We start from the raw sequence: 27,773 nt of genomic DNA, 5'->3' as shown, positions 1-27,773 counted from the left end.
GGCGGTTTCATGCAGCAGTAAATAATATTCGAATATCGTTACTTAGTTTGATGAGCAGCTTCCAAATTTCTAAAATGACGATAAAGAAAATATCACTGTCCAAATTAAGTTTAGAAGTAGATTATCGGGAGCTAAATTATGTTTGTACCTTTTATAATATATTTATTGTCTACCGGCTTTTAATGCTGATTCATTTTGTTTTTAATCATTTGAAAGGATGATCGAAAGCTTTTGTGATGAAATGAAAACAGGTTAAGCCAGATTACCGGTTATGGCGGAAACATACTCACGACTTGAAACGTCATTTATTATTTACAATGCATTTATTATGCACCATTGTTCTCACTAGTCACTATTAAAAATGGGCAAATATGTTTAATTTGTGTGTCTTTCCTTCTTTAGTATTTATTTTTCGTTCTGACATTAATTCATGGCTCATATTGGGATTTCATTTTCTTATATTATATTATATTTACAATTTTGTCGGTTGGAATAAAATATATTTATAGGCTAGATCGCTTAGCAGCACGTCGTTGTCGGTAGGGTGGTAACTAGCCACTGCCGAATTTTGATCGTATCGCCTTTATTTTCATCGCGTCGCGTGTTATTAAAGTGTTTCCACCTTAAACAAGTATGGCCGTTATACGTTTTAACACGGCTCGTGTTTCCTAGATTTTGAAATTTTTTTTAATGCTCTTATAATCTTGATTGATGACGTTGGCAGTGGGTGGCTCTGAGTTTAGAACTATAAAAGCTGGAATAATGTTATTTTGAAATGCGGACGTAAGTACGTACGTAAATCCGGACTTACGTAGGTTGGCGATAATATATTTGCGATATATTAGATACATAACTAACTAGTTATGACCTACGGATTTACGTTTAGTTATTGCTAGATATAATCATATTTATCCTAAAGTTATGATTGTCTCACAACTGGACACAAGCCTCATCTCCCAACGCGATTGGGAACGACGGGATTCGAACTCGGACTCCCGAAAGTGAAGTCGAGCTCCTACCCACTGGGCTATAATAGCTCCTACTAAGTACATTTATAATAACCTTTTTCTATAGATAACCTGGGTGGACGGGAATCAAGTAGTCATAACGAAAAATGTAGAAAGCAGAGTGGAACTGTTACCAGATGAACAAAGATACAGAACTAGGTAAGAAACAAGTTATCTTTCATAATTGACTTGATTGAGGATTTTTTTATAACTCTTCCTTAAGTTTTTATAACTCAGAGGACTGGAGGTTTTTTTCATTTTATATCATCTGCATACCCTGTGCATACCCTCTATGCACGCCACTGATATTAAGTAATATATCTACATTTTGTATTATAATTGGCATGTCCCAAAACCACAAACCGATATATGCAACCACTATCGTGTCATAGTATAGATAATTACACAGATACGTCGTTACAGATCAGTTTTGCGGTTAATACCTAACAAGGATCACCACAATCAGACGATAACGTGTCAAGCGCAGAACACTGCTGACCGAGCTTATAGGATGGCAACAGTGCATATTGAGGTGAGATATTTTCATGATTTATTTTACCACTACGAGTTAGCCCTTGACAGCAGTCTCACCTGTTGGTAAGTGCTGCAGTCTAAGATGGTAGCGGGCTAACCTGGAGTATGGTTAGTTTAATTGAAATCATTGGTGACCTATACTTCTTCCTATGTCACTGGGCCTCAGAGTCACTCAGCGGGCGAAGGAGACAGCTTTGCTCGGAGTATCTCTGCGTGATCTGATCAGAAATGGGGAGATCCGTAGAAGAACCAGAGTTACCGACATAGCTCAACGAATCGCAAAGCTGAAGTGGCAATGGGTGGGGCACATAGCTCGCAAAAACGGATTGACGTTGGAGTCCCAAGGTGCTGGAATGGCGGTCCCGCACTGGTAAGCGCAGCGTTGATCGACCGCCAGCGAGGTGGACAGACGAATTATTCATTGTAAAGTCATCTTCTGAGGATGTTTCAAGTTTCGGAGCGAAACGTGCATACTTTGCCGAAGATCTGTTTCGTGTGGAGTATAAGGATTGAAGAAATTATAAATTACACCATACAGATTCTGCTGCTGTTCGCGGAGTACAGCAAATTAAGCTAAATTTTCACAATTATGATGATGAACTTCAGCTGACCGCACCTTGTAGTAGTAGAAGCTTTTTTGACAGAGCTCATCCTGGGAAGTACTACCGCCGTGCTATATCTGCGCCAAGCCGCATTGCTGTTATAATCTGAAGGACCCTGTTTGCTGGTGTAACACCTGAGGCATAACACCTACACCTCAGGGTAATGAACACATGGTGACTTTGTAGGACCTGTTCCGTCCATGCCTTGCTATTTATTCTGTCCGTCAGTTATTGATGTTTTAATAATTACGCGGTGACAACCAACATATCAATTGTTTTAATATTTAAAATATGAATGTAATAGTCTAGGAACAACATTCATAACCTTTAAAATATGTTCATGACAGGCTTTAGTAACATAAAAAAAGCAAAAAAATAAAACTGTAATTTGAGATATGAACTTCGCGAGTTTTTCCAGTAAAGCCTTATATTTTTAACATAATACTAACTCGAGAAAAGTAAACTTTCTAAGGACTGATAATTATGTGCATAATTTTTTAAAATATCTTGTTTAATTTCTTATAAAAACACTGCCATATTTTAAAGCTGACTAAGTGGAAACTTTTTCAGAAAATATATGTAGAATGTTTCTTTCAGGTTCATAACGAGTTCAAATCTTTTTTATCTGTAAAGTGCTAATATACCCCATTTCTATTTTTCTATTTTAAAATATAATCATTAATACCCCTAGTATTTATATAACTGAAAAACTGAACTAAGTTGCACTAATTGTATAATATAAACTACGTACGTACCCAGCCCGCTACGCCGGGCTAGATTTTGCTTAATTTTTTTTAAACAATAAACTTACATCATTAAATTTTGAATTTAAGTCTCATAATATATTAAATCATTTATTTCTCCACAGTTCAAAAATAGGAATGCTCCGATCGTCACCAAGATTTACAGGATTACTCGCCAGAACAATCCGGAGATTCCCTGAAAGTTTCATTGAAATCGGTCTAGCCGTTTCGGAGCCTATACGGAACATACCCACACACTTTCTCTTTTATATATATAGATAAAAGAAGAAGATAGATAGATAGATAGATATTTATAATAATATATGAGTTTTGTTTTGTTTTAAAAGTTGGTTTCCAAAATTTATATGGAATAAGATACGTTTTTGAGGATGCTTGAAGGTTATTCAACATCATTATATGACTCTGAGAACCTGAGAAAACATAGTAAAAGCGCGGGCGGACATGCGAGGCGGCGGTTCGGGGTATATTCAGTAGAGTTGTGCAAGCAGATAAAAGTTTGTAGAAATTTATAAGTGTACCCAAACGAAACTGCAAGTATTTCATATAACCAGCTCTTAACTACAAATTTTTAAAAAAGCCGATTACGATAAGATTTTACGGAAATATGGAGTCATCATTATCAAAATAACAGTCTACTGCTGGACTAAAGGGCTCTCCCAGCGGGAGGGTATGCAAATAATAACCACGCTGGGCAGACGGGTAGGTTCGCAATAGACGGTAGTAGTACCATAAGGGACCCTCCTGACCATTCTCTGTTACATTCTCTCAGTTGCCCCATACGACACCTGCGGGAAGAGAAGGTGGTCAATAAAAAAAAGCGTCTAGTTCATAATAGTTTTGTTCTCAGGTTAAATACGCACCTAAGATCAAGGTATCCATAAAGACAGCGACGGTGAACGATAAGATACCAGAAGGAAGCGAGGCCCGGATTCGATGCCTGGTCGATGCAAACCCCCTCGCCCAGATCTACAGATGGTACTTAAACGGCAATCCTGTGGTCGGGGACTATACTGATGAAATGGTAAGTTATTTTATCTAAATATTGTAATTTGTAGGACGTGCTGCTATTATGCCTTGCGAAGTGTTCAGGCGCTGGTTTTCCATGAACCGACGCGATAATTGACCGAAGACCTTGCAATCCATAAAGTCAAAGCCAAAGTCAAAAATGTATTTATTCAAGTAGGCCAATAGGTGGCACTTTTGATGCGTACATCACATGAGAAGTACGCGGTAGTGAGATGATGGTGATATCCATATTCATTAACTTAAAACTAAAGCTACGAGAGGGTTCTAAACGCGTCCTCGTCTAAAAAGAATACGCATACGTCAATAAGCATACGACAGTCAAGGTCACTAGACATGTTCAAACATGCTGTTAAAGCCCATTATCTTGAGCAATAAAGACGACAGTGTTTAACTCTTACTCATATTTTACTATGTATCGTATGTTATAGTATATATTAGTTTATTATTTTTTTAAGTATTGTATGAACTACTATATGACGCTACAGTCGCTATAAGACTGATGTGAAAGGCATATACTAATTTCGGCATCGACGGTAGGAGAGCCGTAGCTTAATTGGATAAAGCGCTCAGGCCGCGATTGCCAGAGAGTCGCAGGTTCAAATACTGTCAGTTCCGAAAATCTTTATATGCATTTTAAATTTATAAAATTGATAATTCCTCCAAGTGTAGGTAAAAACACTAATAAAAATTGTATTGTATGTGTCTAATCTGGATAAGTATTAGTGTTGATAAGTTTAGTAATTGTTCGTAAGTATGTATATAATAATAATACCATAACCAATCGGTTTCTCTTGGTTTTCCTAATCGCTACTAAGAGATAAGGCAGCCCTTTGTATCCTACTTTTTAAGTTTATTTTTGTCGTGGTCATTGTTTTTTTTTCTGTTTGTGGTGTACAAATAAAAAAAAAATAAGAAGTCCACAACAAACTTAGCCAGGTATTTTTTTTTATACTTAAACATGGTAAGCACTAAGCCAGCGAGGAAGTTATTATACTAGTTAATTTCATTGCATGTATATGGAATGAAGCTTGCAGTAACAACTTGTAACTTAACGTTTTGATTATACCGCGTCGGGAAATTACACTGCAGTTCCATTCTGTAGTTCTTTTATGACTTAATCAAAATCTTTTTAGCTTATCTATATATATATATTAAAGAGAAAGTGTGTGGGTATGTTCCGTATAGGTGTCGAAACGGCTGGACCGATTTCTATGAAACTTTCAGGGAATCTCCGGATTGTCCTGGCGAGTAATCCTGTAAAGTTTGGTGACGATCGGAGAACTCTTATTTTTTAACAGTCAAACTGTCAAATACAGCTTTTATTAAAAATTTAATGATGTAAGTTTATTATTTAAATAAAATAAAGCAAAATCTAGCCCAGCGAAGCGGGCTGGGTCCGCTAGTTCAATATAACCGTTAAAACCTACTTCAGTTATTGGCAGTAAAAGCGCAGGTTATACTGTAGTCATATCAAATAGTTTGAACGTGCACATTCGCCATTAATACACCCATTTCCTTGAAGCGGCGATAGCCCAGTGGGAAGGAGCTTGACTTCACTTTCAGGCGGCCGTGTTCAAATCCCAGTACACACCTTAACTTTTCTGAGTTATGTGCGTTTTAAGTAATTGAAATATCACTTGCTTTAACGGGGCAGGAAAAAATTGTGAGGAAACCTGCATTCCTTAGAGTTTTTGATAATGAATGAATACACTTTTATTGAAAACCAAAGAAAAAAAGTAGTTACAGAGATATAAATATATACCAACAGAGTATACCAACTACTTGACTGACTTAGTTGTGAACTAGAACATTTATGGAAATACATGCGTAATTCTAAACACTGTCAATTAAGATAAGTAACAAAGCTTAAACAATCTTGACATGTATTTAGATCGTAATATGGATACATAGGATTACTTTCCGGAATGATTAGTATGAAAATTAAGCCTAATTTGCTATAGTCCGCGAAAAGCGGGAGAATCTGTATGGTGTAATTTATAATTTCTTCAATCCTTATACTCCACACCAAACAGATCTTCGGCGATGAACCCTCTACGCACGTTTCGCTCCGAAACAGGAGCATCCTCAGGAGATGGTGACTTTACAATGAGATTATGTAATGTCAACATCTCCATGCAAACAGATTCTCCTGCTTTTTGCGGACCATAGCAAATTAAGCTTAATTTTCATAATTAAATCAAATACATAATATGTGTTGTGGTATTATTGTGTATATTAGTATCCGGAACATTAAGCTTATTAGAGTCAAAACTTTTTTATTGGCACGACTTAAACAATTATAATTAAGTATTACTTTAAAAGTTACTCCGTTAAAGTCTGATTGTGTGCTCTAAATTTAAAAAGGTGTACGGGAGCTATCGTGATACGCTCGACCGTAACAATAGGAAGATCTTCCTCCGAGCGGGTGATCATGCTCGGGGACCGAGGTCCGAACTTTCAATTTTGGAAGTTGTATATATAGGCATTCTTGGTGAACACTTCGCTAGCGCGATGTAGGATTTTAGTAGCGCCATCTAGTTATGTAATGTGGAGACCGCCACAAAGGTTTTGCTTTTTTTATTAAACTCATAACCCTACTTGCCTGCCGCGTCGTCGTAAGTTTGATGGCGTCGTACTTGAACGCTTAGCTGCTGGGTGGCACTTCTATGTTGGAATTATCTTTAATATCCCCACAATGTTAGAAGAGACGTTGACCTCAGTAGATACAAAATCTGCATCCCAAAATTTACAGAGAACACAACAGTGAAAAGTAATAAAATAAATCTTAAATCACTACTTGAAGCATAAAAATAATCATAATAATCATTAAAAACTCAAGAGTAAAGAAGATACAAAAACTACTTTCCCGTAAGAGAATACAGACGTTACGTTCTTGTTGTATTAACCAAGAGAAGCTTACCTTACCTGTCTTCAACGGTAAGGTAAGTGTTGTTAACTCGGTAAACTTTGTATCTAATACATTTTTTTCTTACAGATAATTTTCAACGTGTCCCGGAAACACAATAAAGCTGTAGTGAAGTGTGAGGTCAGCAATAGTGCAGGGATGAACGAGGCGTCTCTCACATTGAACGTTACATGTAAGTCAATATCTACATACAATATATTGTTTGAGGGAGCATTTCTATTCAATAGCCTACTTTAAGAGATTTTAATCATTTAAAAATAAGCTAAAAACCATTGTTTAATTTTGTTTATAAACGCGCTTCCTTTTATTTTATTTTACTACTAAAAGCTGTTATTAGTTTAAGCTGCTAGTTTTGTATCACACTAACTATGTAAAATATTATCAGTTCTTTATGTTACTTTTAATTTCTCATTAAGTAAAACTGTTTCTTTTGAGAAAAAATGTTTCTAAAAACAATAACGGTAATGTCCCTGTCCGATTTCAACCACGGTGGTTAATCTCCGGAGAGATTTTTTCACTTTTTTCATTTTTCACTCTTTTCTTTTTTGTAGTGCACAAGCGTGTGCGCAGACGCAGATGCACTCTCTATTCCCTCACTCTCATAATCAAATGGGACTCTCCAACAGACTGGAGAGAGACAACTTAACATGCTCTCCGAGGCACGGGGTTAGATCACCAATTTCCAAACTCCGGGCTGATACTAGGAACCTTATTGAACCCATAACCTCGTGATTGGCAGTCAAACGTACTCACCACTATACCAACAAGGCATTTATTAAGAATATTCTAATCCGATTAATTGTATTCATCGTGTACAATAGTTATTTTATAATTTTTCCTGTATTTTTATGTGGTGTATAATAAAAGTGTATTCATTCATTCATTCAATATTACTCTGCAACAGAAGTTAGTAAAAAGTTAAGTACATTTGACGCCTGAACTCATGTGAATTATTGAGGGAGATCGACACTGGTTTCGAACCAGCTGGGGGCTCTAGATTTTGGTGTATAGAAAAACCCAATACTATTCAATAGCTCGACCCGGGATTCCTAATGATATACAGACGAACATGCTAACTGGACCAAAGAGGCAGTCGATCCATATAAACAAGACTAAAGAACTGAAGAGTCTCAACAGAGTAAAATCGTGTTAAAACAAAATTCTTTCGTCAGATCCACCATCATTCCGGACCCGTCCTCACAATATCGAAGCAGAGGAGGACTCCAGCGTAACCTTGAGCTGTGACGTTGACGGTGAACCTCGGCCAGAGATACGATGGTTGTACCACGAACCAGGCCGAATCGGGGTAAGTGACTACCATACTATTCTAAAATCAAAAATAGAAATTATAGCTTCTTTATTCAAATAGGCCTTTCAGCGTTCGTATTTGTGTAAGAAAAAAAAAAGGTATAAAAAAACTTTATTTTATTCATCAAGTAGATGTTGATTTTTGTTTTAATAATATTATTACTTACTTGAAGGCTCTTAAAAATTATTTTCCAATTTTTATTAAAATGTTTTACTTACACTTTTATATTTAGGCACTCAGGCCGCGAATGCCGGAGAGTCACAAGTTCTAATCATAACAGTGAAAAGAAACTATATCGTTTAAAAGTATAAATTATCCTATTACTGTTTTTAGATCTTTGTAACGAGAAAAGTGTAGACAATTTTCGCAGAATTAAGAACATACAGAATCCGCATTCGGCTATTATAATATGCAGTGCAGAGCACGTGTTACTTCACACATGCGGAATGTTGGTAGCTCACAAACTTAACCATTTTCCTCATTTTATGGTAAACGTTTAGAACATAAGAGGTAAAATAATTACTGTTAAGTGCTAAATGACTGAAGTGACGCCTGTTCGGTAAACACAACTAAAGTGAAGTGGTTTTTGATGCTTCAATATTAGTCGTGTACACGATTTCTGTAGGTTTTTAATTCTGTGACAATTTTAAATACGTAAGACACATTTAAAATGCGTAGTTCATTATGAGGTACATATTTCATTATTTATTAAGTCAACATTTTTCCGTGAACGTGCAATACTTCCAGCAGGTCAAGGGGAAGGCGCCTAATCTGAAAGTCTACGTGGACCAGCGCACTGCTGGTCGCTACATCTGCAAAGCCACCGTGGAGGGATATCCGGAGATCGAGAGTGAGGCTACCATCTTTATCAAAGGTAATATTTTATTATTCCTTACATTCTTCATTATCACCTCATTAATAGGGCACAGGTCGCCTCCCAGACATAGATTATACTAATATAACTACTATACTATATATATATATGAAGCGGTGATGACGCCTGGAAAGGAGCTTGACTTCACTTTCGGGGGGCCGAGTTCAAATCCCAGCACGCAACTCTAACTTTTCTAACTTATGTGCGTTTTAAGTAATTGAAAATATCACTGGCTTCGATGGTCAAGGAAATCATCGTGAGGAAACCTGCATAACTGGGAGTTCTATAATGTCCTCAAAGGTATGTGGTCCACCAATCCGCCGCACAGGGCCAGCGTGGTGGACTACGGCCTTAACACTCTAACTGTGGATGGAGACCCGTGCCTTATGTTGATGATGAATATAATATATCATAAACTATCTCTACGCCAAGAACCATGTTAATCCGTTGCTCTGTGGCTGCGTTATTGACGGAAAAAACGTAAGCATAAAGTTAAGCGTATCCTCCCACAGGGAATGTGCATTTTTCCGTGCACTTACTAAAGTCACTCTCCGGCCCATAAACTACCGCTATGCAAAAATTCACATCTCTGTTGTTTCATTGCTCTGTTGCTGTGTTATTGATGTACAAACAAACACACTTTCGTATTTACATTTTACTATATATAATATATAGTAAAATGTACTAGGTATAGTATGTAGTATGGAGTATGGATTGATAGAATTGGTCGTATTTTCTACGCAAAAAGAGAAGGTTAACTTACCTGTCTTTAACAGTAAGGTAAGTGTTATTAAGTTGGTAAACTTTAGAACTAAAACAAAATCTTCATTATCACCCTATTAACGGGTTACTACAGGACACAGGTCTCTTTTCAGAATTTGAAAGATTTAGACCGTGGTCCAACCGGCTGGACCCGTCAAGATTGTTAAACTTCACATACTCTTTCATGATTAGAATGCAGTTTTCACCATCCCTTCTCTTCCGCGGTTGTCATATGAGCAACTAAGAAAATATCTTCATAAGGAAATATATAAATATATATTTTTAATAATTGACAGACGGAGTAGATGGCCGCTGAAGTCCTACCCACTAGAATATCCTCCTCCCTCCCTCCCTCCTCCCCACTATTATAAATGTGAATGTAAGTTGGTTTGTTACGCTCTCACGCGAAAACTACTGAACCGATCTTCATGCAACTTTTTATACATAGTCTTGAAGGTATTAGAAATAATATAGGATACTTTTTATCCCGACATTAAGCTCGGTTCCTTTGGGATAGGGGATGAAAGTGTTTAACGATTTTACACCATAACTCCGTCAATTATTATTTTTGTTATTTAGAGGTTATAATATATGTTTAATTTTGCCCAAACTGTGGTTGGAGATAGATGCCAGAACTAGAGATAGATAGATGCAGCGGACAGCAGCAAACCCCTCATTTTTTTAGAACTACAACTAAATTTAATGCCACATCAAAAAACAAAATCGCAGACGAAGTCGCGGGCAACAGCTAGTATTTTTATATGTTCCACTGGACCAATAGATTTGGCAGGTTAATTTATTTTTCGTTTTGATGATGGACATAGAATACTTTTTGCCCTGGAGAAGCTCTAACTTTCTTTTAACAGATTTAAAACAAAGCATTAGTAACGTTAATTCGTTGCTTCACAGACGTCAATAGTTTATTGATCTGCCTAAAGCTTTGTGGAGAATATACGGCTGGCTTGCTAAGTTAAGGCATATCTTTTACCATTGCTGTCTTTCATTATTACCTACGATTATCATCATAGTGTTCAAAGCTATTAGGTATTTATATGGTTGTGGAGGTCATGATCCGTATAAAACCTTGCTGGCCGGTATACTCGTATATTTTACAAAGCGACCGTTCGAGGATATCCGGAGATCGAAAGCGGGGCCACTATCTTTATCAAAGGTATTCCGAGCTAGGAAATACGGCTTGATATTACGTGGAGGAATTTTTATATTGAAAATTTTATACAAAGCAACAGTTTGCAAGAAATGTGAAGGCTTATCTGGTGCTATGTATCAGTACGTGTTAGAAATTGAAATACAAGCATATGTTATTGAGGTTTGAATAATAATTAACTTTCAAAATATAGTTAACTAGCTGTTATAAACTTCGTCTGTATTTATTACGGTTTTTTGACGTGACAACGTCTTATAAATTGGTTTGCCGGGTGACACTTCAAGAAACTGCGTTACGCTCCGCTCACGTTATGCGCTCACAATGAGAGCGAGTGAGAGGCACGCGCCCGCCTAAGAGCGAGAGAGACAGACATAAAAAGTGAAAGGCACGCGTCCCTTTGTAGTAAACGCTGTTTCATTGTACGCAAATGTATTGCAAGTTATTGTATGTATATTTGTATATAAATACGTATGTATGTGTAAAGGTAAAAATAAAATTTTGTTAATATGAAATTCAGTGCGAGATTCTTTGTATAAATTAATGTTTTAAATATAATTCTTTGTATAAATAAATGTTTTAAATTGTTACTATTATTTCATCCTTCTTCCTACTATACGAATGAATATTCACATTAAAATTATTTTACCACTCAAAGTCGTTGTCACGTAAAACTTTCGCCCGTATACCGACTTTACAGGCAACCAATTTTTTTTTTCTAATGTGAAACTGTTTGTTTCTCTGGGATGAAAAGTAGCCTATGTTTTCTCCGTCCTTTCAACTTACTGTATGCCAATATCAAGTGTATCTATTGGTTGTTAAGTTAGGGCGTGAAGGAAGGACAAACAAACAGACTTAAAGACTTTAAAATTTATAATTTTAGTAAGGATAAGGCTAGTAGAACTGGTTGAATTTAGTATTTCAATATCGATGAATTTCAATTGCTGGACATTAGAAATTTTGTAGAGGCAACTAAATTCCATGGTGTTTTCCTTCCGATCCGCATTGGAGTACCATGCAGGGTCTAAGCCCTTTTTTTCTGGGGTAGAGGAAGTGTGTGCCCAACAGTAGGAAAGTGTCCAGTAAGTCTCCCTGACTAAATTGGCGTCGCTTCTATCCAATAGCTTGACGTCGTCTATGCAGCTAGTGGGGGATATGAAAATGCTCCAGTACCAGACATGAGTTATCATATTAATACTTTAACATTACTTTTACAGTAAAAACTGCAGTAATTTAATTGAGGTTACCTTTAAAGTTATTTATATGCAATTGTTTTCTTTAACTATTTTTTACGTTATAAAAGAGTACTTGTTTATACTTTTCATTGCTATATTGTCATTGCCCAAGGAGAAGTTAATTCATATGAAACTGAGCCATAGGAAAGCAGCGCAGTGTTAATGTGTTACTAATAATAATATCGTTAAAACACAATTAGACTACAAAATTTTAGTAGATCCTAACTGTGCTGTATATTTAGTAGTGGTATGGGCTTATTAGTATTTACTGCCTAACCTCTAATAGATTAGCCCGCTATCATCTTCGACTGCATCATCACTACCCATCAGATGGAATTGCAGTCAAGGTCTAACTTGTAGTGGAATTAAATGAAAATGACGTCAGTCTTACTATTAACGAAACTTACCTGTTAGTTCGTAAACTAACTTACCTATCGTACTTACCTGATTTATGTTTCAAAAAACGAACGTTGGATTCTTAATTCATGTTTACGTTATGGTTCAGGTGCGCCAAAGATCCTGTCGAACAGGACTCAGATGGGCGCAGAAGGAGATCGCGTCACTGTTGAATGCGAAGCTCTGTCCGTACCAAGACCTGATGATATCCGATGGTTCTTCGAAGGGCGGGAAATCAGCGCTATACACGATCCGGTAAAGTATTAAATTACTATCATTTATGTAGCCTAGTAAACTACAACCTTATTTCAGTGTGTTATAGTCTATTATAGTCCATTATATTTTAAATTGGCATGCGATGGTATCTGATTTTTTCAAAAGCTTTTAGCGTTTCTGTTTCACAGGTAAGTATCTCAGAGACAGTAAATAATGTACGTCTAAAGCATGTAAAGTAATATTTCGGTTTCCATTTACACATTGTATAAGTAGGATGAATAGAGTTAAGCTGTAACATCATCCCATAATAATCTATTTAACACAAGGCGTTGGTCTTTTATAAAAATGAGCCCATATTGTTTTATGGCAGGAGCGCCGGTTATATGATCTATTACGGTTGATTCTTCAAATTGATTGGGTACCCACGCAAAGCCTCCTAAGGTTTCGCAAAGTTCAAGGACCGTCTATTAAGATACCATACGTCATGGGGGATTATTACTGTCGATAAAACTATTAACTGATTCTACTATGTACATTTAGATATATGTTATCTCCAAATACACAGAATTAGGAATATATAGAACCCTCATTCCGCCATTATTGCATGCAGTGCATTGTGAAAACGCCCTGCGCACGTCTAACTTCACACACGCGGAATGTTGCTATATCACAAATTTTTCCTATGCCATTTTATAAAATTTTGGAAGATTAGAGGTCAAATAATTACTGTCATCTGCTAAATGGAATGAAGTGACTAGCCGCCTGTTTGAGAAACTCTATTAAATTGGAGTAGTTTTTGTACACACGGATTCTGTATGTTCCCAATTCTGTGTGTAAATCTATCTTTTTTTTTGTGTAATCCAGCAGTGAGGCAGAGGAACTGTGGAACCCTTAGGATAAACAAGAAGTCATGAATAAAATTATGAATAATAATTATATTATCGTTTATCTAAACATCGGTGTATTATGTAAAGAGTATGTAAAGAGCTAATCTTAAGTTAAATTCCTGGAAGGAATTTCTGGAAGGAAACTACCCTCAGCAACATTGGAATTTCTACCGCAGAAGGTAGAGCAGCTAAATCTCTGTAACCAACAAATCTCAAACTTGAATAAATCATTACTACAATTATTTTTATAATTTACCTATACTTTAAAGTGGTGATAACCCAGTGGGTAGGACTTCAGGGTGTAGTGAAGTTTCACTTTCGAGGGGCAGAGTTCGAATCCCCGGACGCACCTCTAACTTAACCTCTAAGTTATGCGTGCTTAAAGCAATTGAAATATCACTTGCTTCAACGATTAAGGAAAACATCGTGAGACCTGCAGGCCTGAGAGTTTTCCATTATGTTCTCAAAGGTGTGCGGAGTCCACCAATCTGCATTGGGCCAGCGTGGTGGACTACGGCCTAAACCCTTTCTGAATGAGGAGACCTGTGCCCAGTGGTGGGCCGGTAATGGGTGGATATGACGATGATGATGACATATACTTCTATATCTATGGTCAATAGTAATAATAAAAATAGGACATATTTGTTTGTTTCATGCAGCGACCCTGCTTTCTGAGTCCAAGGCTGTGGGTTCGATTCCCACAACTGGAAAATGTTTGTGTGATGAACATTAATGTTTTTCAGTGTCTGATTGTTTAAGGCAAGGTCGCTGCCCACTGCGCTAATCCGCTCTCCGCACGTTTCGCTCCAAGACCGGAGCATCCTCAGGAGATGTCAAATTTACGATAAGCAACCTCTAAGTTCATAGTATAACTATTGGATAGAAGCAGGCGTTACTTTGCGGAAATCCATAATATATTATGAAAATTAAGCTTAATTTGCTATCCTCGGCGAACAGCAGGAAAATCTGTATGGTGTAATTTATAATTTCTTCAAGCCATATACTCCACACTAAACAGATGTTCGGCAATGACCCTCTACGGACATTTCGCTCCGAAACCGAAGCATCCTCAGGAGATGTTGACTTTTTTCAGTATAACTTGTAGTAGAATAAAAAGTCATTAAAACCGTGTTACGTCAATAAGTGAACGAAGGCTTAGGTAGGTTCAGTTTTAAACTGAGTAGGCGGAATGATAATGCTGTACATATACATAATCACTCCGTACTACTTTAACAACATTTTATTCTATTCTATTTTCTACCCTAAGGACTCTTAACTGTATTTTAACCCCTTATGAATATGTTGATTTTCATATTCATGAACTTTTGTTCAACAATTATTCTATTGATATTCAAAACTGTTAGGAATTTAAATTGTGATATTCTATCGTCCTACACTGCCTCGTTGGTTTAATTTTAATTTTAATTGAAATTTAATTTATTTTTTTAATTGAAATTTAATTTATTGTAATTTTTAATTGTAGATTTTAATTAATTATTGTTTTTTTTTCTCTTTATTTATTTATTTTTAAAATCGGTCTTATATTTATTTTGTGTTTATTTTTAAAATCTGTCTTATATGTATATTTATTTTGTGTTAAATTTTGTATATGGGTCCCCGACATGAAATAAAATGATTTTTTTTTTTTTTTTAATGGTTAGCTGCATTGCGGAACGCGATGTCCTAGGTTCTACTCTAGGTTCTAGTTGGGTTTTTTTTTTATTTATTAGTACCACCTTGAAGGTAGGAATTTGGTGATGTATAACCCCTTGCCTTGGCACGTCAAGCCGTGGGTCCAATTTTCATAATTGACATGTTCTCGTAATAATACTTATAACACTGCATATCTATTCGCCGCCGTATAGTACGCCGTTTATTTACCACTTACTGGTTTTTAATACTCCCGCAGGAATAAAAGGTATCCTAATACGGCGTTAGGATATCAAGACTTTGCATTAATACTATAAACATCATTATCATCATATCAACGAATTTACATCCACTGCAGGCTTTTATAGGTAGTTCTAAATACCGTAGTTCTAGACCCCTTTTATCAGTGTCTACCAGCTTCTTGCTGTATGTCATCAGTCCACCTCGTTAGGGGTCGACCAAAGCGTTTACAGTCCTCTATGTTAGTCGATTCGAAAAATGCCTCGGAGGCATTTTTTCCTGCGACTGTTCGACCACACTTGCTACAACAAAAAATAATGAACACAGACGAATTCGCGCCACTAAACCGGCTCTTCACTCTCCTCAATGCAAGAACATCAAACCAACCTCTCCATCTACTCCTGTCGATCAGTAGGATTTATAGTATCAGTAGAATTCAAATTCAATTCAACATTCAACATTCATTTATTTCAAGTAGGCCTAGTTCCAAAAGTCCTTATAACTTTTGAAACGTCAAGTCAGTCTGTTTGAAGCGACTCTACCACCGGTTCGGAAGGCAGATTCCACTGAGAAGAGCCGGCAAGAAACTCAGCAGATTGCTCTTTTCCAGCAACATTTTATAGTTTAACAATCTTTATAATTTTACTGTTTTATAAGAGAGCGGAGTGGCCTGTTTCCAAGCAGCCTTGTCGTTAAGGAATTCATCAATCGTGTAGTAGCCACGACTGTTTAAATGTGTTTAATAATATTAGTAGGATTTATTAATAAGGCTCTAATGGTATGTGTTTTCACAGGACTACGCTACGGTCGAAGAAAGTTTACCGGATGGAATCGTGAAGTCGAGTTTGGTGATACGCGCTAGTCAATCGAAACATTTCGGCTTGTACAACTGCAGTGTCACCAATGAGTACGGGAATGCGAATGCAGCTATAATTCTTAAACCTTTGAGTGAGTTCTCAGACTACTTCGTATTTGATAATTCTAATTAAAGCAGTTTATAAAGCACGTAACGTAATTAAGTTTTGATTAGGTGTGCTTACTTTTTCTAATCTCACGATGATATAAAATATTTTTTCTAAAATAAACGTAGAAGGAGTAACTTAGGTTACGTTTATTTTAGAAAAAAAAAATTATGGTAGCTTATGTAATAAGTTACTCCTTATTACATCAGCTACCTGCCAATAAAAGTCCCGTAAAAATCGGTCCAGCGATTTCAGAGATTAGCAGAAAAAAACAGACAGACAGCCGGACAAAAACAGTAAAAAAATTTATATTGGTGAATCTACCGTATATATATTCATATACATGTAGTAAAGAACGGACGAAAGACACTCCAATTTTATTATATGTATAGATTAGTAGAGCAGAGACAGAGACATAGAGAGGTGGCAGAGCTCGTCCGGAGAAGTGCTATCACCAAGTTTTTTTTACAGTCATAGTTGACTGACCGAGCAGAAAGCACTTTCGAGATTGATTTCTTAAATAAAAAGTAATTCTCTCTGTGTAATTTTCTGTCTGTTTGTGGAAGTTTTGCCGTTTGTGAAACCTGCAATACCAAACAGACAGCCATTTTTTAAATTTTTTTTTTTTTCGTATAGATGACACAAGCATTTTTATTAATTTGTATCATACAACATCAACCCTTTACCGACCCATTACAGAGCATGGGTCTCCTCACAGGTCGGGGTCAGGCCGCAGTCTACCAAGCTATTTTTAGTGCGGACTTCTAGACTTCACAAGACGTTGAGAACATTATGGAGAACTCTCAAGCGTGCAGGTTTCCTAACGATGTTTTCGCAAGCAAATGATATTTAAATTGGTGAAATTAAAAACTGAACTGTCTTCACGAAAGAAATGCCGAAGCCACTAGGCTATCGCCGCTTATATTTAACAATGCGTATATACAGCTAAAATTGGATTTTTGTTACAGAATCGCTGCCTCTTTTCATAATACTGATCGGGGTAACTTCAGGTATAATCGTCTTCTCGGGTTTTGTGATTCTTCTTGTGATGTGCCATAGAAGAAGGAGAAAGAAGACTCAGCAAATGAACGAGAAGCCAGATGTGACGGTTACGACTGGGGATATGTATAAAGAAAGCGATAGGAGTTCGAATATAAGCGACTTGAAGTTGCAGCTACCTCACAGCGACGGCAGTTATGATTTGGTAAGTCTCTAGTGAAGTAAGTCCTACTCTCTTACTCTACTACCTTTCTTGTTTCATTCTCTACTAACTCTCTTTGAGCGACGGCATTTGAGGTAGATTCTTTATTATTGTTTGTAAATTATTTATTTAAATTTACTTATATATATTATGTATGTTATATATATTATATATATTTATTTAAATGATCTATGTATCTGTATCGATATATTTAGTATTTATTTATATATATTCAACACTCTTAGCACTATCCCGTTCTCTTGCTGTAAATCCTTTCTACAAAGATTGCCTGTAAGAGATTGCTTGCAGCAATAAGGCCGTCTTTGCTTTTCTACATTGTTTACTGTATACTTCTTAAGTACTTCCTTAAATTTATTTCAATGTAACTTTCTTAAGCGATTATTTTCCTAACTGAAAAAGTTTCATTGAAATCGATTAATTCTTTACCTTTGTTACACCACCCTAGTCTACATATTGGATTACCTAGACACTGAATAGGTAGGTGCTGGCTCCCATAACGTGTTAAATAAATTTAAAATGAAAAACACTAACACTACACCAAACTAGTAAGAACTCTGTTGTTTAATATTATTGGTTACCTTACTTAACATTTTGGTAAAATCTGTTTTCCCAAGATGTACAAATGTAATATTGTAAGCTCAACTAATAACATATTATATATGTATTAGGTATGTTATAGTGTTAGTACACGTTAATACTATAATACCGCGTAATGATATGTCTAGTTCTGATATGCCGCAAATATATTACACGTTCTGGGAAACGATTACTTGAAATACAATATATTAACAATTTGTGTATGGAGCACAGTTAATTTACTCGTGGATTTGGAATATTATGTTGTGTATATTTGGTTGGCTACTTATATTAATTAAAAATAAATTAGCTTTTATATATTATTGTTCGCAAAAATACCTGGATTGATTTCATATTTTAAACTACGTTATATTTGAAGGTGAAGGTGATTTTATATATTTAATTTTATAATAATAATTCCGTTAATTTCCGTTATATTTTTAACTTACCTATCAACCAGGAATACACGAGCTCTGATCGCTCCGACTCCAAGAACCCCGCGGGTCTTCCCTTAGCTGGTCCCGTGCCGCTTCCCAGCATACGTCACGATGACCCCATGCTGCAGTTCCGATACAGCAATGACTATTCCGATCCTACTTATGCGGATACTTACTTCAAGGTAAAGTTGTTTTATAAAGTCGGTTATTTTATCTCAGATATTTTTTTTTGTACAGGCAAGCACGTTTTACAAAAAAGTTACATGAAAGTTTATGTTATAGTTAAATTATATCATATTGTATCACGCGTCAAGATACTTCTTTCCCCGCATGAGTAATACAAAATAGTATGTGCAACAAGTGCGACATCGATTACCCACTCAAGCGAGTGACCGCACTCGCTTCTCTCGTGCGTTCAACTTCGCTTTCGTGGGCAATCGACAACTTGTCGCACTAGTTGCACAATATACTATTGTTTAATGTTTTTTTCAAAATCCAAGTATTTCTGATACCTAGAACCCAGCCGCGTATGTGTACGACTACCCCCAGGGATATGCACCGCCTCCACATCTTAAAGTGCAATCGCCTTCGCAACTCGAAGTACCTCCTACGAGCAGGTAAGTGATTGACTCACGTATCCATAGTAGTTGAATAATTTATGCAAAAGTGTATTTGTTGATTTGTTGAAGAAGCTGTGTTACAACTTAAGAGAAGATATTATTGTGATAACAAACATTATGTAGACATTTTATCTGTTAGAATCATCATCATCATTTGACGGCCGATTGGCGCAGTGGGCAGCGACCCTGCTTTCTGACTCCAAGGCCGTGGGTTCGATTCCCACAACTGGACAATATTTGTGTGATGAACATGAATGTTTTCCAGTGTCTGGGTGTTTATCTATATGTTATAAGTATTTGTGTATATTATTCATATATATAAAAGAGAAAGTGTATGGGTATGTACCGAAACGGCTGGACCGATTTCAATGGAACTTTCAGGGATTCTCCGGATTGTCCTGGCGAGTAATCCTGTAAAGTTTGGTGACGATCGGAGCACTCCTATTTTTGAACTGTCAAACTGTCAAATACAGCTTTTATTTACTATGATGATATTCTGTTGTTGGGTGTACATGGGTGTAGATAATGATCTTCACCCGCTCGACAAGAGAATAGAAGAGAATGAATACGGAGAGAAATAAATGATTTAATATATTATGAGACTTAAATTAAAAATTATCATCAATTATCAACATCATTAGATGTAAGTTTATTGTTTAAATAAAATAAAGCAAAATCTAGCCCGGCGAAGCGGGCTTGGTACGCTAGTTATTCATAAAAATTATTCATCAGTTATCTTAGTACACATAACTCAAGCTTCGCTTACTTTGGGACTAGATGGCGATGTGTGTATTGTCGTAGTATATTTATTTATTTATATTTATCAACCCATTGCCAGCCAACTACAGGGCACGGGTCTCCTCCCGGATTGGTAGATTGGTAGTCCTCCACACACCTTTAATTTACTTTAAACAACTTTATTGCATAATAAAGGAAACACACACAGGAACACTTACCTTTGAGAACATTATAGAGAATTCTCAGGCATGCAGGTTTCCTCACGATGGTCTCCTTCACCGTTGAAGCAGTGATATTTTAATTACTTAAAAAAACGCACATAACTTAGAAAAGTAAGAGGTGCGTGCTGTGATTCGAACTCGGCCTACCGAAAGTGAAGTCGAGTTCCCACCCACTGGGCTATCACAGTTACTACCTACGATAATGTTAGAATATCCATAGTAGTTGAATTATTTATGCAAATGTGTGTTTGTTTTTTTGTTGATCAAGAAGCTGGTTTACAGCTCAAAAAAAGGTATTGTAATAACAAATACTTTAAAGACATTTCGTAGATAAAATTTTTAAGTTCTGTATACTTTAAGGACTGAATTGGGCTTTATATAATAACTCATTACGCTTCCTCTTATTGTTTTCTTCTTTTGCTTATGCAGATCACTCCAGGGTTCACTGACTCGCAGCATCGACACCGCGTCAACACTCCCGTTGTCAGCAGGCAATGGATCGCAAAACAATTCTCTGCAACGAACGAACAAACCTGACGAAACTGACGCTATTAATAATTTGGGCTTACCTGTCAGTGGGGAAGGTAAGTTGTATCAAATAAAAAAAAACCTAGTCCGCATGGAATTATTATGGGACATAATATTATTATTTTACAACGTGTAAATGAAAACCGAAATTACACTTTAACGGCTTTCGAGGTACATGATGTTCTGTCGCTGAGACTTATCTGTGAAACCGAGCAACTAATAGTTTTTACTGAAAGAAATCAGACACATCCCTTACATCACATGCAAAATTACGATCAGGTTAACCCTGACACTAGAATAGGTACTATGCGCGTGTCGATCTTTTATCTTCAATAGGGTTGTCATAAGCATACACTAAGAATGTTTTGAATTCATTTGCATGGGAAAATAAATATGCTTCTATTGATTTAATATTTTTACAGGGTAATTCCTTATGGAATATACTTATGAATCTTTCAAAATTATTTCGTTATTCTCATACACGTTGTGTTTTACTACAACATTGAAAGCATTAATAATCAGGGCTATAGTTAACTTTAAAAACAATTATAACAGAGTGTTTTTTTTTTAATGCTGTATTGAACTTGTATTGAGGTCCAAGCGTTGTTTTGCATTATTTGAAGCAAATAATTGTTAATTTCTAAATTATTAGTCATGTTGTTTTGTAAAATTACTTTTATTCTGTATTTAGCCCCGCAAGCACAAGGACAAGTCCCAGTATATGCCCAGACGGGCCCTAAAAACAACAGTGGCGTCGACTTACGATATGCCGCTACATATGGAAATCCATATCTTAGGAATAGTTCCATAGGTAAGCCATATTAAGCTTTCCATTATTATACAGGTATTATATGTTAAATATATACAAATTTGGAAGGTCGATTTCGATGATTCAGTGGTATAAAGTTTAGTGAAAATAACACCCTAGGCGGTCTCATTAAATACCTCCAGGCAAGACAAACTTCATCTCGTCGTTACGTTAGTTTCGTTATTTCAAACTTACCTTTAAAACTATGGACGAATACCAACCATATAATCTAATATCGACGGCCGATTGGTGCAGTGGGCAGCGACCCTGCTTTATGAGTCCAAAGCCGTTCGATTTCCACAACTGAAAAATGTTTACGTGATGAACTTGAATGTTTTCCAGTGTCTGGGTGTTTATCTGTATTTTATAAGTATTTATGTAAATAATTCATCAGTCAACTCATTGCACACAAGCTACGCTTACTTTGGGGCTACATGGCGATGTGTGTATTATACGTGGTATAAAAAATAATAATAATAATTTGAAATGTACATTCCTTAATCTATCAACTTTACCTCAGAATTTAAACTTACCTGAAGTTATTCTTACCTTAAATAATTTATTGTTACATAAAAACTTACCTCTTAGGCTACAACAACCAAGTGCACACGGCGAAACCTGCGTCCACTCCCGCGCCGCCACCTTATTCCGCGGTGCGCAACTCCGTTGCACTACCAGGTACATAGCGCCGAGAATAGAATACAATGGTAATATTATATTTCATGGTTAAGCACGGGTTAGATGAATTGGTAATCGAGCATGGATATTTTTGATTGACGGGTAGCATTATTAAGGCTCCAGAAACCTATTTTCTCTACTTCCTTAACTAAAACGGCATGTGTGTATTTTTGAGTAATAGTAAATAATCTTGTGACAATTATTGTAATCAGATTTAAGTTATTTCACTGGGATTGATGAAGCAAAGGCATTAGAAGCAGTTTTAATAATTAATATTCTTGGTCCCTGACTTTATTATGACAGTATTCTTAGCAGATTAATGTGATTAATTAGTAGTGATTAATTAAAAGCATGATAATATTAGAAACTTTAATATCTATTTAAACTGCCTAGAACCCCAAACTTTCGTTCTTTCTTGTTATATTTCTTTAGCCTTACAGGATTTGCTCACTCGCAATCGAGGAGTTGTTTTAAGCTAACCCTCTTCATAGAGTCACAAATCTATCGCATCTGTACTTCTGATTTTTGTTTTTCCAACCGTTCTGTCCGTGTTTGGAACCCTCCCAGCTTTAGTTTAACGAATGTAGTTGTCACCATCACCTAACATTAGTTGTAACATAGTATATGTATGAAGGCTTCATTAGTGCCTGTGATAAGGTCTACATGAATAAAACATTTTTTTATATTTTAAATTTAAATTTTTGTTTTCAATGTCTATTTTTATTTTTGACAGTTGGGAATTTACCATACAGGATATCAACGTTGGTAATTGTTAGGAGGAACAGTGAGTTATGTTTATTGAGTGGTAGCTCCGCTAGATTTTTTAAAAATAGTTTTTATGACATTCTGTAGCTATGCAGTGCAGCCATCTTGTTTTTTTTATTCATACCATATTATATGATGGGCCAAGCAGATTTCCCACTTGATTGTAACTCGAATCCCATTGCCTATAAACAGGGCAAAATTTGTAGAGTGTGCGAAGTACAATTCCTGCAAAGTGTTGCCCTTAGTTTATCAATCTCAGGCTTAGGTGTACAGTCTCATGTGCCTGTAGACCGGAAACCACGACCTTGAGACTGAAACATGGTTTCAAGGCCGCATGGCGTTATTAGTTCCCTGGACGGCTCTGTCACGAAAAGCTCTCCTAAAATGCTCTAGTAGATACTATTATTTAGTTAGAAGGATCAATTGGTCTGCCAGGATGTCTAATTGTGGACTAGTTTGATGTTGATTTTTAAGTCCTAAATTCAAGTCCAGGTAAGGATGAATAATGGTATTTAGTTTTTATGATATAATAAATTTGTGTTTTTGTGTTCTGGTGTTTCTTATTGCCCGTAAATTGCCAGTGCAAGTAGAACTGCGAACTACGTTCAACTTTTTTATTTTTAATTTAATTGTATTTTTACAGGTAATGGAACGCAGACTACGCAGGCGACGCACGTATAGCAAAAGTGTAAAAATATTATAAGGCTTGTGTAAAAAGTGGACTTTACTAGTTACAGTTGTAATTGTAATATATTATGTTCCTATATGCGACTGAAGTGTAAATACGAATGTTAGGCTACATGTACACACGTATAAAATATAAGGGCCGTCCTACACGGACACAGATATTTTATCAAAAGTATAAAATAAAGTTTTTTTTTTTGCCGGCTTTTGTTGGATTCGTAAGTATTTGATACAATAAATGAATAAACTGCATGAATGTGTATAAACACCGTTAATAGCAAAACGTTTAATAATATTAACTAAAGTAAAAATTGTTTTATTAAATATATTTTAATTTCTATTAGTTTTTTTTTTGTAGGTGTACCTATAGGATTGCTCAAAAGTAGTAGGGGCTTCAAGTCTAAAATAGTTTTTTTTTGTTGATTTACATTATAATAACTTGTGTTATAGTCAATTTAGCCCCTATATATAACATTTTGTACAGTAATTCCATACATTGTAGATTTAAAATAAAGTTATTGTACAGAAATTTTGGTGGACATAAAATTTAACTAAATTTATTAGACTTAAACTTTTCTAGCTTTTTACAATGTTATCTACAAATAGATTACCTAGCTTGATTACTCAATCTTCTTAAATCTTAAATTTGTATTCTGAACACAAGAAGTCTTGTTGATTTAGTTAACGTTTTGTGTTCAATAAAATTAGTATCTACCATAATATCTCAGACTGAATCTAAAATAATATTGATAATTTCTACGAATTTTAGTTAAAAAAAAACTTCGAAAAAATCGAAACTTAGAACGAAAATTAAACGTAATAATTAGATAGCGTAAATAATTTAGTGGAATCACTTAAATAGTAAACGAAAAAATATTCTGTGATAATTTAAATATATCAAAGAATCTTAAGTAAAATACCTTTTGACTAAACTGAGCTGTCCTTCTAGTACGCGATTAAATATTTTGAAAACTTTTCAGAACTGTTTTCGTATGTTAAAGTCATACGTCAAATCTACGTAGTGCTCTTCGTTTTAAAACCGTATATTCTGTACGCAACATCTGTTTTCGATTACAAAACTATTGCATTTTGTGCTGGGAGTACAGTTCCAATGATTCGCAGCCGAATCATTTTAGCTTTTTATCTGCTGAGTACGTAAAAATTCAATTCAGATATTTTGGGCCTTGTTGCTATGACAATCAAATCGTAACAGAGTTCTTCAACCAACATATGTGACGTAAAAGCAAAAAGCGCAGTTATGACGTCAAAGTTGAATCGATTTTGTGTCACTAGAAAGAATTATAGTAGGTTTAAAATAATTATTTTTTATTGTCTATATAATTAATAACATTATGTGTGTTACGATAAATTTATCATTTCTTTTATTCAAACCGTAGGTATTTTTATTTCCTGTACAGATATATTTTTAAAGCGACTTATTATTGTATAAAAAATATTTGCATGATAGTGTTTTCCGTTCTTTGCATGCGAATATTATTTGCCATTTTTTATTGTTCTCAAAATAAATAAATGTGACAATTTATTTGTGACTTTCTTTTATATGGATACTTTCCTTAACCTTAGATCGTGTAGACTACGCCTTAAAAGCCTTAAACAATTTCGAATTATGTGCAATTTATATTATGTGGATTTTCAAACAATATGTCTTCTTCAAACTGGAAAGAGTCTGGTTTTTTGTCGGACCTATTTACTCGCAGGAGAAAACGCGCCAAAGACTGGCCGTCTGTTTATGGTCAGATGGTCAGACCTGCGCCGACAAACGTATTAAAAACAGTCTGATTAACACGATATCGGATGTCGCTATCGGTTTGTTATGCACAACAGACTAAGTGCATTCACTTGATATACTTACTTACTTTGTTTATTTGTCCTTCCTTTACGCTTTGACTAAGCAACCGGTAAACTTGATTTTTGGCATAGATTTAGGTGAGTAACATAGGGACATAGGGCTGTGTATTTAAGTAGGAGGTCCAGGGTTCGATCCCCTTGCAGTGGAAATTTCGGAATTTATTATTTCTGAATACTCTCTGATCTGGTGGGAGGACGTGGCTAGTTACCACCCTACCGACAAAGACGTGCCGCTAAGCGATATAGTGTTTAAATGCGATGTCGTGTGGAAACCGATTTGGGGTTTGGCTACCATACCCCCTAACAGGTTAGCCCGTTACCAATTTAGACTGCATCATTACTTACAACCAGGTGAGTGGCTATTGAAAAGATATCGATCGTCTTTTGCTTCGGTACATACATTTTTATAGATTCCGTTTTAAACAAATCCAGCCATGTTTACACGTCACTTTAGACCGTTATGTACTTTAGATATTATTATTTTCTACGGCTAAGCGACTCAACTTTGACACGTAAATAGGTTAGGAAATCTAATACAATGAATCACAAACTTATTAACAGCAATCGCTACTTAGCTTTCGTGTTATCCGCTTTAATATCACTTTAAGAACCATTTTAAATAAAATTTTATCAAACGAAAACCATCCTTATTTGGATATGTTAAAGCACATATAAATCGCGTGTTATTTTTGTCCATCAAACGTGGCAGTCTCAGGGGACTTTGAATTCTATTGCTTTTGAAATATGGTTTGTTTTGGTATGTTAGCTTGTTTCTGGTGGTGATGCGACTGGAAACCAGTCGTTCTACATTTCTGAGGACATTCAGGCGACCGCAATGGGCTCCTGTGGTCAGAACGCCATATTTAAAACTGTAAAAAGGAATTCTGTCATTAAGTGTAATACACACTTATCGTAAAATTTGTTAAATAATCGTCGATAATTTAACAAATTAACCCAAATGCAACCATACCGGTTCATCAGTCATATTTAAAAAACAATATTTGATATTTACTAAGTGTATATGCTATGGGCCTCATAAGAAGGCTCAGAATCACTCAGTGGGCGATGTAGAGTATGCTACGAGTATTACGTACGAGTACTATCTCCACGTGATCAAATCAGAAATGAGGAGATCCGTAGGAGAACTAGAGTTACCGTTACAGCTCAGCGAGTCGAGAAGCTGAAGTGGCAATGGGCAGGGAACATAGCTCGGAGAACCGATGGACGTTGGGGTCTTAAGGTGCTGGAATGGTTACCCCGCACCGGTAAACGCAGCGTTGGTCGGCTCCTAACGCGGTGGACAGATGACATCAGGCGAGTCGCTAGACGTTGGATGCAAGCGGCCCAGGACCGTGGGTTGTGGAACTCCCTACAAAAGACCTATGTCCAGCAGTGGACGTCCATTGGTTGAAATGATGATGAATATGACTGCGTGTAACGTTAAGGAAGCAAGACTTCATGCTTTTTGTTTTAAATTAGCTTATTTTTCAAAACTATTGTTAAGAACGGCAGTTTTAGAAGTGCAAATTTTATCTTTTAACAAGGGATATTCGGAATCGATTACGCTTGCTGCCGTTGTTATACTAACGGTAGGTTCGAGTGTTAGTTTTCATGTAAACTGACATCACATCCAAATGAGCGTGAATTTGTCATTTTATATGAAGGACCAAACGTCAAAGCTTGACAACTTAATACAAATTTGACAGATTTAAAACAAAGTTGAGTTTATTAACTTTATAGTATGTAGTAGTAGAGACGACTCTGAATTTTAAGTAAGGTGCAGTAAAAGTGAAAAGTTAAACCTGACGAAATAACCTGGTAGTCTTAGGGCTATCAATTTATTATGAAAATTAAGGTCAATTTGTTATACTCCGCGAACAGCAGGAGAATCTGTATAGTAATATTCATTGTAAAGTCAACATCTCCTGAAGATGCTTCGGTTTCGGAGCGAAACGTGCGTAGAGGGTACATTGCCGAAGATCTGTTTGGTGTGGAGTATAAGGATTGAAGTAATATAAATTACACCATACAGATTCTCCTGCTGTTCGCGGAGTATAGCAAATTAAGCTTAATTT

The 27,773-nt window shown here is 36.0% G+C and overlaps 1 protein-coding gene across 5 annotated transcripts in view; it reads left to right on the top strand.

Annotated features, from left to right (window-relative positions):
* Positions 1 to 25,283, top strand: part of LOC120634862 (irregular chiasm C-roughest protein-like) — a 105,763-nt gene extending 80,480 nt beyond the window's left edge. For 2 of the 5 annotated variants that reach the window (XM_039905698.1, XM_039905699.1), the window contains exons 6-21: positions 1,075 to 1,166; positions 1,431 to 1,539; positions 3,755 to 3,928; positions 6,929 to 7,031; positions 8,032 to 8,165; positions 8,916 to 9,042; positions 12,707 to 12,852; positions 16,385 to 16,538; positions 17,521 to 17,756; positions 18,811 to 18,969; positions 19,304 to 19,404; positions 20,796 to 20,950; positions 21,586 to 21,705; positions 22,291 to 22,380; positions 23,114 to 23,164; positions 23,789 to 25,283. In XM_039905698.1, coding sequence (XP_039761632.1) covers positions 1,075 to 1,166; positions 1,431 to 1,539; positions 3,755 to 3,928; positions 6,929 to 7,031; positions 8,032 to 8,165; positions 8,916 to 9,042; positions 12,707 to 12,852; positions 16,385 to 16,538; positions 17,521 to 17,756; positions 18,811 to 18,969; positions 19,304 to 19,404; positions 20,796 to 20,950; positions 21,586 to 21,705; positions 22,291 to 22,380; positions 23,114 to 23,164; positions 23,789 to 23,826 — 1,989 coding nt within the window. In that variant the 3' untranslated portion in view covers positions 23,827 to 25,283. Of the gene's footprint in view, positions 1 to 1,074; positions 1,167 to 1,430; positions 1,540 to 3,754; positions 3,929 to 6,928; positions 7,032 to 8,031; positions 8,166 to 8,915; positions 9,043 to 12,706; positions 12,853 to 16,384; positions 16,539 to 17,520; positions 17,757 to 18,810; positions 18,970 to 19,303; positions 19,405 to 20,795; positions 20,951 to 21,585; positions 21,706 to 22,290; positions 22,410 to 23,113; positions 23,165 to 23,788 lie in introns of all 5 variants that reach the window. The other 3 variants (XM_039905700.1, XM_039905702.1, XM_039905701.1) reach the window with 3 other exon arrangements.
* The last annotated feature ends 2,490 nt before the right edge of the window (positions 25,284 to 27,773 follow it).

The sequence above is a fragment of the Pararge aegeria genome, chromosome 25 (genome assembly GCF_905163445.1).
Source record: "Pararge aegeria chromosome 25, ilParAegt1.1, whole genome shotgun sequence".
Classification (NCBI taxonomy): domain Eukaryota; kingdom Metazoa; phylum Arthropoda; class Insecta; order Lepidoptera; family Nymphalidae; genus Pararge; species Pararge aegeria.
The sequence above is the reverse complement of the archived record's forward strand: the minus strand, read 5'-3'. Positions and strand labels throughout refer to the sequence as shown.